Raw genomic sequence first — 19,067 nt, forward strand, 5'->3', positions numbered from 1 at the left:
GCGAGTCTTCCCGGTACCTTATGGAATACTGTCATTTGTTTTCCGAGGCGAACCTGTCCGCCCAGCCCAATACTTATGGAATACTTTCATTGCCGTAAGCAAGGAAATACTTTGTTTTGTTGTTACTTAAGGTGCAATATAAGTGATTTATTTTTTGACTCATAGTTTATGTTTAGGCAAGTTCAATTATGTATTGTTACAGTATGTTTCTGTCTTATTGTATAACTTAATCTGCTGTGTTTTTACTTAACCTGCACACTGTTCTTTATTGTATTATTATCATTGTTACATGTCAGGGATTATGGATGTAAATAAGCTTATATTGTATTATCATGTCGGGTTTGTATTGTTACATGTGAGCTAATATGTTTATCACATCACAAGTTTACTGGTACAATTATTTTTCATACAAGCTGCACACACACTGAAGTTACATATAGATAATAAGAGTAGAAAATGTCTATGAAATATCACATTTCATAGACAAAGCAATATCAAATCTCAACGTAGTGTATGAAAATAAACACATAAAGGCTGTGTGTGTGTGTGTGTGTGTGTGTGTGTGTGTGTGTGTGTGTGTGTGTGTGTGTGTGTGTGTGTGTGTGTGTGTGTGTGTGTGTGTGTGTGTGTGTGTGTGTGTGTGTGTGTTTTTTTTTTTTTTGTCATTAAAAGTATCATTCATCGCCTCCTCACCTTGTAATAAAATACTTTCACCAGTAGATGGCAACAACTACACAGCAATAACCCACCCATCTCCCAGAATCAGAATCCTCATTGTCACATCACAGGTTTTCAGGTGTTAAACAGTGGGTGGAATAATTGTTTGTGGTCTTTTTGGTTGAGAAGAGAAAGAAATACAAACAGGCGGGGTTGAATAGTGTTGAAAGATTATGGAAAATCTACAAACAGCTTGGCATGATTCTGAATAAAAAGGTGACAGTAGCGTCCTGTACACCCTGCCACTCCTATATGCAGGCAGTACATGAACAAATAAGGATCTTTTGAAACAATACATTCAGGGGGCTTATTTATCAACTGCCAGAGTAGGACTGCTGATCTACAACCTTATCATTACTTTTAATGACATGTAAAACGGGTCACAGGTCAGTGCAACACTATGCAGACATTTTATCTCTAGACTGGCCTTTATAGACAGACCTTTTATCCCAGTCATTCATTTTGATCATCTGTTCTGCTGGTTACAGACAGTGTAGTGTAAATGGAATTGCATAAATATGTATTGTGTGTGTGTGTGTGTGTGTGTGTGTGTGTGTGTGTGTGTGTGTGTGTGTGTGTGTGTGTGTGTGTGTGTGTGTGTGTGTGTGTGTGTGTGGGTGGGTGGGTGGGTGGGTGTGTGTGTGTGCTGTGTATCCATATGGACAACATAAAGAAAGCTGTTCTGTATTCAAACAGACATTGATTACATGAATACATAATGATACAAACCAACAGCAGAGGTAGGTTTATGGAGGAAACAATTCTTTTTAATTAATCATTGTTACAGTGTATGTATGCTTAATACATTATTGTTTCAGAGCACTCATCTCTAAGTATCACTTATTGTTTCCTGAATTTGACATTTATTCATTTGTATCTTTGCATGATCATCTGGAACTTCAACAATTTCAATGATATTCATGAAGAACAAAAACCTAACCAATAAAAGCCAATGAGGCCAATTTATTACCACAAGCAATCCTGAATAGCAGGTTTGAATAGAAGTAACGAGGGGGTAAAACATGTGGAGAAGAGAAAACTGATTATTTCTAACTCCCCTCCTCGTCTTTGTACTCAGACTCAGTATCAGAATCAGAATCCTCTCTGAAGGTGATCTTAAGGAACATCTCAGAGTTCTGACTCCACCTGTGCTTGGCCCTCAGATTGAGATCATTGCTGAGCCACTTGTACTTTCCCTGGTTCTTCCCCACATAGTCCACATTGCACTTCAGCTCGGATATCTCATTTTTGTCAGACACAATGTGTTTGATCTTGGTCGAGTCCTGTCTTGTCACTACGTTTGAAACCTCAATACCGGCAGAAGCACCAACAGTAGCTTTTGTTAGTGGACCGGTAGCTTTAGCTTCAGCTGTAACCCCCCCTGCCACTGTGACACCGCTCTCTGTTTCCTGGGTGTTGCCGCTCTCGCACGACTTCACGTTCCTCTTGAAGGTGATGGTTCCTCCGCAACCCGCCGGGGTCCCCGAACACCTCTCTATACGGATCATGCCGGGTTCCTCCGCCGCCACCTCGCCGCCGTCCAGCACCGGCTGCCCGTGGTCCAGGCTGGTCGGGTGGTTGATGATCACCGCAGCGTTGCCCATTCTAGACTCTAAACAAAAAGACAACAGTTTGAATCTGACCAGTAGCTGGGAGCAGTGTTGATTTCGATCGACTAAAACTACGACGAAAAATGTTCTTCGACTACCTTTTTTCACTGACAAAAAAGAAATAAAAACAAACTTAAAATTAAGCTGTGATGACTAAAGCTATGACAAAATATATTGACAATTTCGTAAACAAATAAAAACTAGACTAAAATGTTTGGGAGGGACTATAGTGGAGAAGAGATCCAGTATAACTTAGACAAGTCATGGTGGCTGCACGCGGGTGTCACAGACCGAAATTAGCCGATCTACAAGCTCACAACGCGTCGCAGCACGTTGTGATCGTCACGCTCATAGCCTCTAGTGTCACGCTCATAGCCTCTAGCGTCACGCTCATAGCCTCTAGCGTCACGCTCATAGCCTCTAGCGTCACGCGCATAGCCTCTATTGGAGAGGATCCAATCAACACAACTAGAGTCAACACCAAAGTAGTTTACAGAGTTCATCCACAAACAGGCGGGGTTGAATAGTGTTGAAAGATGATGAGAAATCTACAAACAGCTTGGCATGAATAAAAGATCATACAAGGTGGCAGTAGCGTCCTGTACACCCTGCCACTCCTATATGCAAACAGAACATTAACTGTCAGAGTAGGACTGTGTGTGTGTGTGTATATATATATATATATATATATATATATATATATATATATATATATATATATATATATATATATATATATATATATATATATATATATATATATATATATATATATATATATATATATATATATATATACATATACATACATATGCATACATATACATATATATACATATATATACATATAAATATATATATATATATATATATATATATATATATATATATATATATATATATATATATACACACACACACACACAAATTATTTTCAGGATACAAATTGTATGTTATGTTAAATTGTAAGTTCCCAAAAAGTGTATGCTTTTCAATCAATAATTCACTGTTGTCAAAATAAACATCCCTTTCAGAACTCTCTAAAACTGGTTTTAAATATTTGGGTGTAAATGTTACTCGTTCTCTTGCTTCCTTAGAGAACATACAGCATTTCACAGCCTTGCACAATCCCCAGCTAATCTAGGGGTGCAGTACGTTAGTCCGACAGCGCATTCCTCCGACAGCGCAGCGCTCCGACGTTTCAATACTAAACCCGAACCAAACCCGCACCCTAACCGCACGCGGATGCCACATAGTCGGAGAAAAGGTCTGTCGGCTAGCACATGCTTTTTGGTCCTAAACCCTGAGATGTTTGGTCTACCTTTTTTTTAAATGATCTCTGTAATTCTTGAGGTGGGGCTCCTCCTTGTGCGGACATAGCCATCTTTGGAGTGCCCGAATCGGTTAAGTCCTTCACATTAAAGCTAGGGTGAGTGATATTTTTGGGTGAAAAGGTTAACGCTCTATATTGTGATAGTAATCATTGCTATAGATAGAGTGTTCGTTCAGTAACAGGGGTCTCCCCGTCTCTCAAAGAAAATACATTTTCAGGTGGGTTGCAAAATTAGAAATTAAACCTAAAGATGTTTGCCTTACCAGTGGTGTCTGGTTGTTGTTCTGTGATGTAATCTGGTTGCATTCAGCTGCTGATGAGAAAAGTAGAGATGCTCCTGTGTTTTTATAGCCTCCTGCATCCTGTACACGTACAGTATGTGGGAGGAGAATAGGGTTGGACCAATACAAGCACAGTTGTTTGCAACTGAATCTGACTCCATGTTATTCATCAGCTGTCAGAGTTCACTGTTATCATTGTCTCACTTACACGATATGTTTGATTGATTGCCGTGTGTCTTATGCTTGGATGCCTCCCCTCGTGTTTGATATCAACACTGGATGTTTGGCAAACAACATTTTCATGACATAAACCCGCAGATTAGACGCCCTTATGACAGACAGACATTTCAGAGGTTATGACAGGTCGCCATTGTTTTTCTAATGTTCGTCGTCTTTTTAATACAATTTACTCGTCACCTTCCTCAGACGCAGCCCAAGTGGTCTTCTCATTGGATGCAGAGAAGACATTTCTACATTGAGTGGAATGGGATTATTTATTTGCTATTTTGGTGAAATATGGCTTTGGGGATTATTTCATTCGTCCGCCTACAGACTTTCCCGCAAGCCAGTGGCATCACACATAAAATACAATCATTTTGCCCTCTCACATGGTACTCATCAAGGATGCCCGCTCTCCACACAACTCATGATTGCCAGCGAAACACTCCCCATGCGATGCATCCAAACACTGTCTTTATATGAAGACCATTTATTATATTATTATTATATATCTTAGATCCTGTAGCCTTTGTTTTAGTTTTTCAGCATATAAATTGAATTTCTAAAAAAAAGTGCCTTTCAATAAATATTTCAGCACTGTTGATTGATCAAAATAAGCATCCCTTTCAGACCTGAAAGGGAAGCTAAAGCTGGTTTTAAATATTTGGGTGTAAATGTTACTCGTTCTCTTGCATCCTTACATACCACATTTCACTTCCTTGCACAATCCCCAACTAATCTACTGTAACACAAGATTTTTGGTCCTAATGTTTGGTATCTACCAACTATCTCCACTATCTTTAATACATCAGTGCTATAGAGCGTGCCAAAAATCCTGAAGGAGGCGTCAACAAGTGTCTTTTGGTAGCAGCGGACATCTTTGAGGGGTATAAACCAGGTTGACTTAACATTGCCCAAAACAAACATGTCTGCGCTACTATGCCACACCCCCCCCCCCCCCCCCCCCCGTGGTGACGACACGTTGGCACGCTCTATTGAACACCCTATTGAACACCCTTTACGTTTGTGTCGGTTTTACAAATATTGAACCAATGAAAAGTATTAGAAAGCGCCTCTGACTAAACCTCCTAACTCCATTGGATCCCAAACTGTCAAACCATCTAACTCCCAACTTGAGGAGATAGTTGTTTTGTCCATCATTGATTAGAATGACCGAGTCAGATGGAAAAAACAACTGTCTCCACATTAATGGTCAAAAACCTCCTATAACTCCACTTGAGCTGTATTCGGGTAACGCGATGATAATATAAGGACACAACCTGACACAACCTTCTTAGAAATGAAACAATAAGGTTCCTGGCCCTGAGCTGGACAGGGAGCCATCTGGCGCCAGCCTTGTTTATATAAACAATGTTGTTTATAATATAACACAGCTCTCTTTAACCTGCATGCCCACATATCTACTGTGTGTATTTTTATACTACTAGATTCTGACAAGTCCCGGAAAATACGCGCTGTGATTGGCCAGTAGTTTGGAAGCTTGCCTTCTCCAAAATGGCGCCCGAGATACAGACGCCTCAGAGCCCGGAGGAGGCGTCTATACCCGTATAAGTCTATGTTAGGCACAGCCACAACTGAATGAGTGATTGAGTGAGTGAGTTATGATGTAATGGCCAAACGCAACATCTACACAGTGTGTGCGCGTGTGTATGTGCGCGTGTGTTTGGGTGCGCCTGTGCGTGTGTGCGCGCGTGTGTGTGTCAGCGCCATTGGAGTTGGTACTGACCTCTGACCTATGACATTGAACTATTTAATGCACACATCTGACCATTGTACATCACTTCGTGTTTAGCTTTGTTTTTCCTCTAATTTCATTTTATTTTGTATTTACTTTTATAATACAGATTTCCATGCTCCCAATAACTGTTTGTCTTTTTTTCCGGCCTAGTATGTTTTTTTTTTAAATTTCTTTATTTCGTACCGGATTAAAAGTACTGCTACCTTAAGTACTCATATTATGAGCAGTGAGTACTACTAGTGACAACAGGACAGAAAGGCAGTACTCTAGGTCGGGACGTACCCCCCAGATGATTCAGAGGATTAGCTTAATGTGGGAAAATTCCACGTGCGGGGGTCCCCAGTTCAAACATGATTACTTTGGTGGGGTCACAGCCTGAAAAGTTTGGGAACCCCTGCTCTAGGACAATGGTCCTCAAACATCCTTGGTTTCAGTAGCCTACCCCTTTTACCCAACTACACAATTCTGCTTATAAAACTTATAAAACATAGAAAACGACAGAAAAAAAAAATCTCCCCTTCTAGCACTGACCAACACCAAGAGGCAGAGAGGCTTGAATTTCAAAAAACGTCTTTTATTTACCGGAATTCAACAAAGGCGGGGGGGAGGGTTAATGCAAAACAAACTTAAATCTTCTTCCCCAATGGGGCGTTTGAAACAGAGTCCTTTTTCCCCTGCTTAGTATGAAACTCCGGAGGTTGCCTACAGGAGGAGAGACAACACTGATTAGAATACACCCAGCTAACAACATCTATCTAAGAACAGTGGAGTGTGTGTGTAGCTTACCGCCCGACGCTGCTTTCCTCTCCCTGGAGTTTGAGCCTCTGACCGAGCAGGGTGGCTTCAGTCTTAACCCTGGCTGATCAGTACACAGGTGTCGTCACTTGCTTGAGTAGACACAGCAGTCATCATGTCAGTCTGATTGAGGAGGTACCGGGGAATGTACCGCCCCTCAATCACCCTGCCCAGGGTCAGAGAGCTCCACTTACTCTGGGAGGCCGCAAGTCAGGACGAACCCACAGTGACACTCCACAATATATATATAAAATTATTATTATTATTATTATTATTATTTAGATTTGAAAATAGCATATCTCCATGCTTTGCGTTGTGAGCTTGTAGATCGGCTATTTATGCTATAAATGGTAAAACATTCTGATGCTAAATGAAGTCATTATGTTGGGGACCATGTTATGTTGTGGAATGCCTTCAGTTATTTCTGCTATGTGAATAAACACAATGTACACACTGACCTCTAGGGGTAGAATGTAAACGATACAGAAACATGACATTAGTTTTAGTGGTAGAACGTTGTGTGTGTGTGTTGTTCACACAGAGCACTTCAAACACCTCAAACAGCTACAATGTATCTGTTTGAACTCATTATCATTATATCATTATGTGTACCAAGTCAAGATTTATATTGTTCTATTCTACTTAAGAGTCCTGCCTGTTAATCTTTATAGCGTGGATCAGTAAAGGATTATATTATTCTGCTGACTCTTTTTATTACACAGCGTTTTATCTCTCACGGTCAAAGTTTAATTTGATTTAATAACCAGTTTACTCTGGAACCAATACAAAGGAGCAAGGGGCGGGGCTTCCGTGGCCACAGCCACACATGTTTGCTCCAAAGCCACGAAACTAACATTTGATTTAAATGTATTTCATTTCCATTTTGGGAAAAAATATACAGCCTACAGTATTAGGAACAACCAGAGATACGTTTATTACAAATGTGAGGTTATTATAGGAGCACCTATGTTCCATTCACGTCTCTCTGACTGTGGAGTCAGTGAATGACTACAGCTGTTATATGCAGGGAGCTGATCTACAAGCTCAAAGCAAATGTATTTTATCGTTGTGTTTAATGATAATACACTGACAACGCCTGCTGACCTGTACAGTTTAAACCAATTTAAATCAAAAACATTACTTGCACAACTGTTATTGAGTAGAAAGTAAAACATTTGCAATTATTTGAACATAATTCTAACATAATAATGACTGCTTACTTACAAAAATATGATGTCTTTAACTCCATTTCTTTGTTATGTTATGTTCTTCAAAAGATGGTTTATCATTCATTCATAGCATCTGCTAGTAGGGGGTCCCTGCTTCGTCCCCTAAGGGATCCTTGGCCTAAAAAACGTTGAAAACCCCTGTTCTAGATCATGGCTCTGAAGGCGAACGAGAACGCTGAACCCAGCGTCAGTCCCAGGGATATGAAGAAGACCATGATGGCTCCTGTTGTCTCTGCCTCATGTTGTGCAACCATCTTTGGTCCAAAGCACATGCACAGGCTGGCCAGGTATCCATTGGAGAACCCGAAGAGGATCATGAAGAGGATGTACCAGGAGTCGTGGCCGAACCACACAGGTAGGTAGTGGCGAGGCTGCACGTTACACAGCATGAACAGAGGTACGAAGACCACCCGCACACCCACCAGGATGGGCAGCCAGATACTGTCTGCACCCGGCCACTTACAGACACCCGTCAGGCTCTTACCAACGGTGTCCATCACGTTGAAGAGCAGGAAACATGAGACGGGGATGAAGTAGGTGTCCCAGGCTCCTCCGTCCGCTATCGTGGACTGGACGTCCACTGTGACTGATGGGAACATTCCGATGGTGATGGTGAAGATGAAACACACAGACATGGCAATCACCCAGATCTGTTTGAAGATGGCCAAAACAGATACAACTGGCTTGTCCTCCTCTTCACTCGGACTGACCACAACACCTGTCTTGTCCTGGTTGTTCTCCTGGTCAGTGGATGTCCTGGGTCTGTTGCTCTCCATGTAGTACTGGAAAAACTCCATCCTGGGCAGTGCGAGGTAGCAGAGGATGGCCAGTAGGATGACAACGCAGGCTGTGATGAAGTAGCCAAAGGCACTGTCCTGCAGAGTAGAGCCAGTGGCCAGAGCACAGATCATGGAGACGGCAGCCACGATGCCGGCCAGCCCTTCTCCACTCACGATGGGGGTGGTGTAAGACACAGGCAGCAGCCCTGCCAGTCCATACACGCTGCCCTGGAAAATGGCACCAAAGGAGTTGATGCAGATGATTTTGATGATGGTGAGACAGAAGAAGGTTAATGGTGCCATCTCCACCTTCACCAGCACGGCCGTCAACAGGAAGACCACCAGAATGGCCGTCAGACTGCCTGAGATACGCAGCTTCTGAGGAATCCTCTGGTGGATGAAGGAGTTGAGGCAGCTGAAGATGAGCTTGGGTGCCATGGCAGACAGCGTCATCACGTTGCTGAAGATTGATTCCAGAGCATTCCGTGTGTCGCCGCCAAATGCGGTCCCATTGGCCACAACGCTGCCATTGATGGGCGGGTCCTTCAACCTACTGGTGAAGTACATTGTTGCTGTCATGAAATAATTCCATGGCAACAGACCTCCTAGGCCCAAGATGAAGAAGGTTATCCACACTGCGTGATATTTATCCCTCGGTGCGTTGGTGGCCATCAGAAAGTCTGTGAAAGTTCTTCAATAATACTGGGCAGCAGTGTTATTTATTAAAGGTTTCTACCGCGCTGATATCTGATTCTGAAAGTAATGCCTCTGACTTCATATCAGCTGTGATCATAAACAGATAATATAACCTAGACAAACCTATAGTCCAATCACAGATGAGCTCACAGTTTATGCAATAATGAAGAGGAATTTCACATGGCTACCCTGAAGTACACACACACACACACACACACACACACACACACACACACACACACACACACACAGCACAGCACAGCACAGAGGGCAGGAAGCCATATCATCCTTGGCTATAACAGCAACAAAGGAAGATTGACCTAATTCACAGACCAATGGTGGAGGAAACCATGCAAGGTGCGTCAAAGAACCATCACAAAATGTGGAACCCTATAGCCTTTTAAATAACTATTTAAGAACCAATATTTTTGTGTGTAAAATGAGAGGAATGGAGCCACACATGACACCATCATCAAGTACTGTACGCGGACGACACGACAGTGATAGGTCGGATTGTCAAGTCTGCCTATAGAGATGAGATCAACTCACTGGCACTCTGGTGCCGAAAGAACAACCTCGCCATCAACGTTGAAAAGACCATGGAGCTGATCGTGGACTTCAGGAGACCGCGGAGAGATCATGTGCCCATCCTCATCGATGGTGCTGCAGTGGAAAGGATCGGCGAGTTCAAGTTCCTTTTGAGTACACATCGGGGAGGAGCTCAAATGGGAGACACACACCACACACGTGAGGTGTGGTGTGTACTACTGAGCTGTACTACAACAGCTCAGTTGAAGGCGTTGTATCAGGCTGTGTTACGGCCTGGTATGGAAACTGTACGGCCCGAGAAAAGAAAAACCTACAGCGAGTGGTGCGATCGGCAGAGCGCATAATGGGAGCTCCCCGCTCTCCAGGAACTGTACAAGAAGAACTGTACAAGAAGAACTGTACAAGAAGAACTGTACAAGAAGAACTGTACAAGGAGAACCGCGGCCGGGCGAGGCCTACCACAGTATCAAGGGCAACATCACCAGATTCATGAACCACTTCCACCCGGATACCGTCAGACTGCTGAACAAGGCATGATGATCACCGCCTGTTGTCAGGCTGGTCTTATGCTTTTTCTCTTCCTTGGACCTACCTGGATTATACCAGGGACAGTGTTTTGGACTTTTTTGCTCTTCCTCGTGGACCTACCTGTATTCCAAGTAATTGGCAAAACGTAAAGATTTGTGAAAAAAGTACAAAGGTATGTTGCGTTAGTTATTGATCAACATGCTCTGAAAAAGCATGAGGCAGCATTTTCCTCAAGAGAAATGGTTTGTAAAAGATGCATGTTTGGGGGGTTAGGCTTAGGCTTACTGTTTGTGTTAGAATTAGCTATTTAAAAGTTAGGTTTAGGGTTGGAGTTATGCCTGATTTAGACATAGGCCTACCTTGCATAATACCTGTGTTTCCGGACAGAGAAAAGCCTGTAGATTGGCTATTTTCAGCTTTAGACTTAGGGGTAAAAATGGCACACAAAATAAAATAATGATAATGGCATTCATAAAGTGCCATTCTTAATAATGTTGATGTTCTCACGAGTATAGTAATACAAACCTATTACTATACTGTCAAGTAGGGCCTAGTTCATGCTTTTTCAGTTTACAAAGTTCATTGTAAGCCAAAACTGTTTCAGACTTTTAAACTCAATGAGTCTGGTCTTGCATATACCAGGACTTGGAGAAATGTATTTTCTTTGCAATAAATATATATTATTGCTTGATTTTTTTTTTTTACAATACTTGTTTTGCATGTTGGCCAGGTGGAATCATTGTGATGCATAACTAAACGCGGGTTGTGCTCAATCTCACTGATAATTAGGCATAGATGCCATTTTAAGTTCCCCTTTTCACCAGTAATACTTTATTGTAACTGCAATTACCTCACTCAGACAGAGACAATGGATAGGCTATAAAATGTATGAATTCCTGGTGGCTTCTACTATTTTTAATTCTATGACTATAACTGCGTATGAATATTCACACATGCATTTCTCCATGATCTCTACAACACTCATATAGTTAATCTAATTAATATCATGAGTAGACGACTATCATCTTCACATGCAAATAGAAAGGTACCAAGCCCTCCTCCTTACGTATTAACTGCATGTTGAATTCAGATACTCATTGACATTACAATGGACAGAAAGAGGTTGCTGGTTTTAGTTCCATTGTCAAGCATGGTTTTCTTTTACATGAATGATGGTCAACATTTCTCCATAGATATTCCTTATAGATGTTCCTTCCCTTGGTGTCCTCTACAGCATATTATTTGGCAAAAGTAAACTCATAACTCCATCTTGGGACCAGAATTTCAAATCCCAAACCGAATAATTAGACCGCACATTTTTCACTTTTGCCCCTGTATCAATCAATATGAAAAGGACCCCCCCCACCCACCCACAGCACTGATTCCTAAAAGACAATGAACAGATGTGCAATTATGTTTTAGTAATATTGTTCCTGCATGCTGTTCTACATACTGCCCACCAGGTGAAGACATCACACACTGAGGCTTTAACCATTGTTGATTATACAAAAGTTATGAAATATCCTAGACTATTAAGATTTTATGGAAAATGCTTCTGAACATATTGCTAGTTTGACCATTACAAATGCTTAAAATAATAACCAAATCCTACCAAGTCAGTAGGATACAACAGCAGTGACAACACACAGGAATGTGTGTGGGGAATTAATTCATTGTCATAACGACTATATTGGGGAGAAAAGGGGGGAATTCTTTGTAGCTGTCCATGTTCACTCCAGCTCTCTCTGTACCTGCCTGTCAAACACCCCATGATGCAAAACTCAGGCCATTGTGATGCATGGATCATGATCAAAATCCTTGAAGCTACTATGCTGGAGGTAGGTAGGCGTGTGTGTGAGTGTGTGAGTGAGTGTGTGAGTGAGTGAGTGAGTGAGTGAGTGTGTGTGTGCGTGCGTGCGTGCGTGCGTGCGTGCGTGCGTGCATGCGAGAGAGAGGGGGGGGGGCGGGTAAACGAGATAAGATATAAACTGTCAGTGAGAATGTTCAAGGCTGACGATAGCAGTCTGCGAGGGGGAAACTTTCCTGTATAAAAAAAAAGTTTTTCAAAAGAATAGAGTTCCGAATGATTTGTTGGACTGAAAGTTTGGGAATAAGTGTAAAATAAGTGTAGAATAAGTGTAGAATTTCTACATTATATAGAATGTGTCAGAAGTAAGTAATAAGTTAAATTCCTGGTGTCTGTTCATGGCCATTCTGGAGTTCCAGTAGGATATTCAATACAAAAATTACTGTTCTCACACTCACAGATTCACTCAAAGCTCACTCTGTTATTTTGTATCAATTTATTAGCCAGAAAACAGTGATCCAGTAAGAAAACTTGGTACAAAATGTGCTTTCTTAATCCAAATATGCAAATTTGAAAATTAGGCTATATGAAACAAATTCCTATCAGCTCACATGGTAATAACTGTGAGGCCTCTATTGGTAGTCCCGCTGTTGTGTTCCTGAGATCTGGGGTGAGATGGTACTCAGAATGGTGATGCGTTTGGGGTCCCAAACACAATTCTCTTCCAAACCGCTTTTCGCCAGGGTTGTACAATTGGGGGGCACCCAGGCTGTGTCATAACCATAGTCGTGCCAGGTCTTCTGCATCGGATGGTTTTGGTAATTGATGGCGATCACTTTGCCCACGTTGACTCTCACCTTAAAGACAACACGCTGGGACTCAAGAAGATGAAGGGGGTAGCGGCTGGCTTTCTCCAGGTCCCGGCTGAGGTACACCCCAGGGCCCAGCATGAGCATCCCGCCCGTAGACGGGTGGAAGCCCTGGGCCTGGATAGACTTGGCACTTGTCGCGGATGTTCCATGGTACATGACGTAGGTTCTACCAGATGTTGGAGCTGACGAGTCATGGCGGCGTTCTACTCCAGGGGGGAGAGTCAAGTAATCTTCAGGCTCAGCCCATTTGAACCTATAAGTGTCAAACAGAGATACTATTAGCAGGTGTATAAAATGAGCTGAAGTGAAATGCATACAAAATAAGAATCTCTTTGCGTGGGAAAAAAATATATATATATATATATATATATATAAATAAATAATGGATTTAAATGGCCAATCCTCGTTTCAGTTTTCACTCCTTTTTTCACATTTTGTGTGAAAAAGATTAAACAGATTCCGATCGGCTCAGATGGTAATAATGTGGGGCCTCTTAATATTGGTAGCCCCACCGTTGTGTTGAGATCTGTGTTTTTTTTTATTATTATTGAATAATATAATACTTTATTAACAGTTTGCAAATAGTACAGTAGTATGATTATTACTCAAAATAAATGTGTAAGAATAGCTCTTCTAGCCATTTGGCTCCATCTGCTCCTCTGTTTAAAAAAGTATACTTTTTAATAAGACCAGTTACCAGGGTGAGATAGTACTCAGAATCGTGATGCGTTTGGGGTCCCAGACGCAATTCTCTTCCAAACGGCTTTTCACCATGCCACAATCAGGGGGCACCCAGGCTGTGTCATAACCATGGAGGTGCCAGGTGTACTGCTTGTCATGGCCTTGTTTATTGATGGCGATCACTTTGCCCACGTTGACTTTCACCTTAAAGACAACACCAGGCTGGGGCTCTTCAGGATGAAGGGCGTAGTGGCTGGCTTTCTCCACGTCCCGGCTGAGGTACACCCCAGGGCCCAGCATCCCGTCCTTAGACGGGCGGAAGCCCTGGGCCTGGATGGACATGGCGCTTGTCGCGGAGGTTCCATGGTACATGACGTAGGTTCTACCAGATGTTGGAGCTGACAAGTCATGGCGGCGTTCTACTCCAGGTGGGAGAGAGAAGTCATCTTCGGCCCATTTGAACTTACTCATGTTGGTGTCACTGTCAAAACAGAGATACTATTAGTAGGAGTATGAAATGAGCTGAAGTGAAATAAATGCAAAATAATAATCTCTTTGTATGGAATATATATTTAAATAATGCCTTTAAATGGCTTCTGCACAATCAAACTAGAATCGTCTGCTGTTTTAAAGATGAATTCATGTGGCTTTTAGATTTGTCCAATTCTCGTTCCAGTTTTTACTCATGTGATGTGTGAAAAATATGTTTTTTTCATACATACAATACAGATTAGAGCTAACTTTAAAGCAGCACTAAGTAACTTTTTAACAACTAAATAATTATGTCCCACAAAATGACAAAGTTACATGTTTAAGCAATTACAATCATCCTTCCATAAATGTATAGACTCAGGGGGATCCCTGCTATAGGGGCTTGACTGTATTACTATGTACAGGAGAGACAATGAGTTTCATCCTGGCATATTGTCAAGGCACCAGACAGAACTGCCGGACAAAGCAAAGACTGGCCAATCACAGCGCATGCTCGCCAGACAGAGACTCTTGGGTAATGAAGTCAAAGACATTGGCTGACATGTTATTTGTGTCCAAAGTCACAAGTGGTCCACTGATACCCCAAACTACATAGTGCTGCTTCAAAGTCAAGTGATACTGATGAATATTGTTACAATATATGTTGACTGATGCAAACAAATGTCAGTTATGTCACAAAAAACTACTGAAAATGTATTCTTATTTGTTTAAAAATACAGATTATATTTTAAACAAGTACAACAAATCAGTTCCAACGAACAATCATGAACTTACCTTCTGAAGTTGGACTACGTCGGTATGCAGGCTGACAGGCTGACAGGCTGACAATATAGAGGTTTGCCTGACTTGCCTGCAGCTTTATACGGTAGTGTCTCTGAGCTGGGCGAGGTTTATCCCTTTAAGTTTCGTTTCACCTCTTTTATTAATTTTTCCAATCATATGAAGTCAGTGTGGGCGGAGGCGAGTGTTTTATCAGAAGCTGTAATAGACTTTGGTCCAACAGGACACCTGGACCATTAGTCATGTGAATTACTGAGTGAAAAAACACCCTGAGAATCACTAGAATCTGACATATTTCACTAAGTGTTTTTTGAATTTTGAATCCTATGTTGCAATCCTAAACTCTCTCTATTAACCCATTAAGACCTGAGGACGATTCTAAAAAATGTCTTTAAATCTTAACAGTTTTCAGAAAATAATTGTTGCTTTATCAATGGTGCTTAACTTTTTCATGTCAAGGACCCCAAAAATTATATGTATTTGGCAACGGACCCCCCCATCTCAAAATCTTTGTTCCAGGGACCCCCAGAAACAAAGTGTGTGTGCGTGCGTGCGTGCGTGCGTGCGTGCGTGCGTGATCTATGCTAGTGAAATAGTTGGGTGTGTGCTGACAGAAATATGGGCTCTCTCCACCCTGACACGCCACATGATCAGAATCCACTGAGAGACGTGGAAATGACAGCTGTGGTAAGAAACTAATCAATACCAAAGCAACAGATGAGACATCCCCAACCCCAACCCCAACCCCAAGCACAAGCACAAGCACAAGCAAATAGAAACCAAAGACAAGAAAGGCGAACAAAGATAATAACATGCAAAGGCCATGAAGAAAACCACAAAAAGGCGTTTTACACAAAAACAGGCCTTCACTTCATTCAAGCTCCTGTGATAAAGACAAAGTAAAGTGTCACGCTTCACTCTTGGTTTTATAATTCTGCTAATAGGGAATGTTTATTTCTCTCTCTATCACATATGATTGAGTTGATTTGCTTCAGGACCAGACTCATGAAGCACAAAACACGGTCACATTCGTGTCAGAAGAGCCAGCATCCCATTCACTTCCATTCTAATGGGAGCTAATTAAGGTATGGAGGTTTGACACATCTCATGGAGTTCAGCATTGGTAAACTTGACCGGGTGTCAACCAATAAGGTTGCCTCTAGAGGCATTTTGTTAGCAGCTTTCTTTCAAAATGATATGCATTTGGCCACGGACCCCCATCTCAAAATATGTAGTTCCAGGGACCCCCCAGAAGCACAGATCGGAGTTAAAAATCTATATTCAAAGATTTGTTCAAATTTTCAACACTTTTTCAAAAAATAGCCCAAAGAAATCTTAAAATGACACAGATGCGTTCCTGGTGCGCTGGTTACTCACTAGAGCATGTTTTTTTTAATGTTGTCATTGCTCACCTACAATATTTTACATTCATTTGGAATAAGACTGACTTTTATTGCAATTCCTTATTTGTACCAAGTCAAGATTTATATTTTTCTATTCTACTAGAGAGTCCAGCCTGTTAATCTTTATAGCGGGGTTACACTGATATCCTGACATTCCATCTGGGGATCATTAAAGGATTATATTATTCTGCTGACTCTGCTTTTTATTACACAGTGTTTCATCTCTCAAGGTCAAAGTTTAATTTGATTTAATAACCAGTTTACGCTGTAACCAATACAAAGGAGCAAGGGGCGGGGCTTCCGTAGCCACAGCCACAAATGTTTGCTCCAAAGCCACAAAACTAAAATAAAGATAAAGAATAAAGAAAAAAAGATATAAATACATTTCATTTCCATTTTAGGAAATATGTATAGCCTACAGAATATTATAAGAACAACCAGAGATATGTTTATTACAAATGTGAGGTTATTATAGGAGTATGTTTCCTTCACGTCTCTCTGACTGTGCAATCAGTGAATGACTAAAGCTGTTATATGCCAGGGAGCTGCTGATCTACAAGCTCAAAGCGACTTTGGGTATAAAAACCCCCCTGGGGGTACATGAGAGAAAGTGAAAGAATATAAGAATGTATTGTATTGTTGTGTTTAATGATAAAAAACTGACGTTTGTGTGAACCTGCTGATCTGTACAGTTTAAACCAAATTAAATCAAAAACATTACTTACACAACTGTTATTGAGTAGAAAGTAAAACAATTGCAATTATTTGAACATAATTTGAACATAATAATGACTGCTTCCTTACTAAAATATTATGTTCACAGTCTAAAATAAATCTCCACAGGAGGCACTGATTGCAACTCTTTAACTCCATTTCTTTGTTATGTTACAGCATGTTCTTCAAAAGGTGGGTTGTCATTCATTCATAGCAACTGCTAGTAGGGGGTCCCTGCTTCGTCCCCTAAGCGGTCCTTGGCTTAAAAAACGTTGAAGACCTGTGTTCTAGATCATGGCTCTGAAGGCGAACGAGAACGCTGAACCCAGCGTCAGTCCCAGGGATAAGAAGAAGACCATGATGGCTCCTGTTGTCTCTGCTTCATGCTGTGCCACCATCTTTGGTGCAAGGCACATGCACAGGCTGACCAGGTATCCATTGGAGAACGCGAAGAGGATCATGAAGAGGATGTACCAGGAGTCGTGGCCAAACCACACAGGTAGGTAGTGACGAGGCTGCACGTTACACAGCATGAACAGAGGTACGAAGACCACCCGCACACCCACCTGGATGGGCAGCCAGATACTGTCTGCACCCGGCCACTTACAGACGCCCGTCAAGCTCCTCCCAACGGCGTCCATCACGTTGAAGAGCAGGAAACATGAAACGGGGATGAAGTAGGTGTCCCAGGCTCCTCCGTCTGCTATCGTGGACTGGACGTCCACTGTGACTGCTGGGAACGTTCCGATGGTGATGGTGAAGGTGAAACACGCAGACATGGCAATCACCCAGATCTGTTTGAAGATGGCCAAAACAGAAACAACTGGCTTTTCCTCCTCTTCACTGGGACTGACCACAACACCTGGCTTGTCCTGGTTGTTCTCCTGGTCAGTGGTTGCCCTGGGTCTGTTGCTCTCCATGTAGTACTGGAAAAACTCCATCCTGGGCAGTGCGAGGTAGCAGAGGATGGCCAGTAGGATGACAACGCAGGCCGTGATGAAGTAGCCAAAGGCACTGTCCTGAAGAGATGAGCCAGTGGCCAGAGCACAGATCATGGAGATGGCAGCCACGATACCGGCCAGCCCTTCCCCACTCGCGATGGGGGTGGTGTAAGACACAGGCAGCAACCCTGCCAGTCCATACACGCTGCCCTGGATAATGGCACCAAAGGAGTTGATGCAGATGATTTTGATGATGGTGAGACAGAAGAATGTTAATGGTGCCATCTCCACCTTCACCAGCACGGCCGTCAACAGGAAGACCACCAGAATGGCCGTCAGACTGCCTGAGATACGCAGCTTCTGAGGAATCCTCTGGTGGATGAAGGAGTTGAGGCAGCTGAAGATGAGCAGGGGCACCATGGAAGACAGCGTCATCACGTTGCTGAAGATTGATTCCAGAGCATTCCGTGTGTTCCCGCCAACCACAGTCCCATTGACAGGTGGGTCCTTCAACCTACTGGTGAAGTACATTGTTGCTGTCATGAAATAATTCCATGGCAACAGACCTCCTAGGCCCAAGATGAAGAAGGTTATCCACACTGCGTGATATTTATCCCTCGGTGTGTTAGTGGCCATCACTAAGTCTGATCAAAGGTCTGTGAAAGTTCTTCAATAACACCGGGCAGCAATGACAAGGTTTGTACCGCGTTATGGAAATATATTGTCCATCCGAAAGGTGAATGCATAAGTCCAAGTTTATTCAGAAGAACAGCAACAAGCAAACAGCATCTCTCCTGTCTGGTATCCCCCAAACAAGTCTCTCAGTCAACCTTTTATCCTAATTTCTAAGCAGGAATTGACACCACCCCCCGGCCAGGGCAA

The 19,067-nt window shown here is 42.3% G+C and overlaps 5 protein-coding genes across 5 annotated transcripts; all 5 read right to left on the bottom strand.

Annotated features, from left to right (window-relative positions):
• Window positions 1–1,473: 1,473 nt before the first annotated feature.
• On the bottom strand, window positions 1,474–3,975 carry LOC311053848 (uncharacterized protein). Its single transcript, XM_084069583.1, has 2 exons — window positions 3,924–3,975; window positions 1,474–2,329 (listed from the first exon to the last, which is right to left on the bottom strand). The coding sequence occupies exons 1-2, from the start codon at window positions 3,964–3,966 to the stop codon at window positions 1,767–1,769; spliced, it is 606 nt and encodes a 201-aa protein (XP_083925709.1). The 5' UTR covers window positions 3,967–3,975; the 3' UTR covers window positions 1,474–1,766.
• Window positions 3,976–8,086: 4,111 nt separating this feature from the next.
• LOC311052944 (equilibrative nucleoside transporter 1-like) lies at window positions 8,087–9,394 on the bottom strand (the record flags this gene model as incomplete). Its single annotated transcript, XM_084068263.1, has 1 exon — window positions 8,087–9,394. The coding sequence occupies one exon, from the start codon at window positions 9,392–9,394 to the stop codon at window positions 8,087–8,089; it is 1,308 nt and encodes a 435-aa protein (XP_083924389.1).
• Window positions 9,395–12,792: 3,398 nt separating this feature from the next.
• LOC311054494 (uncharacterized protein) lies at window positions 12,793–13,364 on the bottom strand. The gene has a single exon (XM_084070506.1). It carries the CDS (start codon window positions 13,328–13,330, stop codon window positions 12,935–12,937), a length of 396 nt encoding a protein of 131 aa, XP_083926632.1. The 5' UTR covers window positions 13,331–13,364; the 3' UTR covers window positions 12,793–12,934.
• Window positions 13,365–13,784: 420 nt separating this feature from the next.
• On the bottom strand, window positions 13,785–15,144 carry LOC311054493 (uncharacterized protein). Its single transcript, XM_084070505.1, has 2 exons — window positions 15,122–15,144; window positions 13,785–14,336 (listed from the first exon to the last, which is right to left on the bottom strand). The coding sequence occupies exon 2, from the start codon at window positions 14,324–14,326 to the stop codon at window positions 13,868–13,870; it is 459 nt and encodes a 152-aa protein (XP_083926631.1). The 5' UTR covers window positions 14,327–14,336; window positions 15,122–15,144; the 3' UTR covers window positions 13,785–13,867.
• Window positions 15,145–17,531: 2,387 nt separating this feature from the next.
• Window positions 17,532–18,821, bottom strand: LOC311053808 (equilibrative nucleoside transporter 1-like; the record flags this gene model as incomplete). Its single annotated transcript, XM_084069496.1, has 1 exon — window positions 17,532–18,821. One exon carries the CDS (start codon window positions 18,819–18,821, stop codon window positions 17,532–17,534), a length of 1,290 nt encoding a protein of 429 aa, XP_083925622.1.
• Between the last annotated feature and the right edge of the window lie 246 nt (window positions 18,822–19,067).

The sequence above is a fragment of the Gymnoscopelus microlampas genome (assembly GCF_963454915.1).
Source record: "Gymnoscopelus microlampas genome assembly, chromosome: 10".
In the NCBI taxonomy this organism is placed as follows: Eukaryota; Metazoa; Chordata; class Actinopteri; order Myctophiformes; family Myctophidae; genus Gymnoscopelus; species Gymnoscopelus microlampas.

What these genes read in the sequence shown, in the direction of transcription:
- LOC311054494 (XM_084070506.1), bottom strand. Translation starts at nt 13,330, where the DNA reads ATGTACCATGGAACATCCGCGACAAGTGCCAAGTCTATCCAGGCCCAG.
- LOC311053848 (XM_084069583.1), bottom strand. Translation starts at nt 3,966, where the DNA reads ATGCAACCAGATTACATCACAGAACAACAACCAGACACCACTG. An exon ending in ACAACAACCAGACACCACTG is followed by an intron (nt 2,330 to 3,923) that starts GTAAGGCAAACA and finishes CTTTTTGTTTAG; the next exon opens with AGTCTAGAATGGGCAACGCT.
- LOC311054493 (XM_084070505.1), bottom strand. Translation starts at nt 14,326, where the DNA reads ATGAGTAAGTTCAAATGGGCCGAAGATGACTTCTCTCTCCCACCTGGA.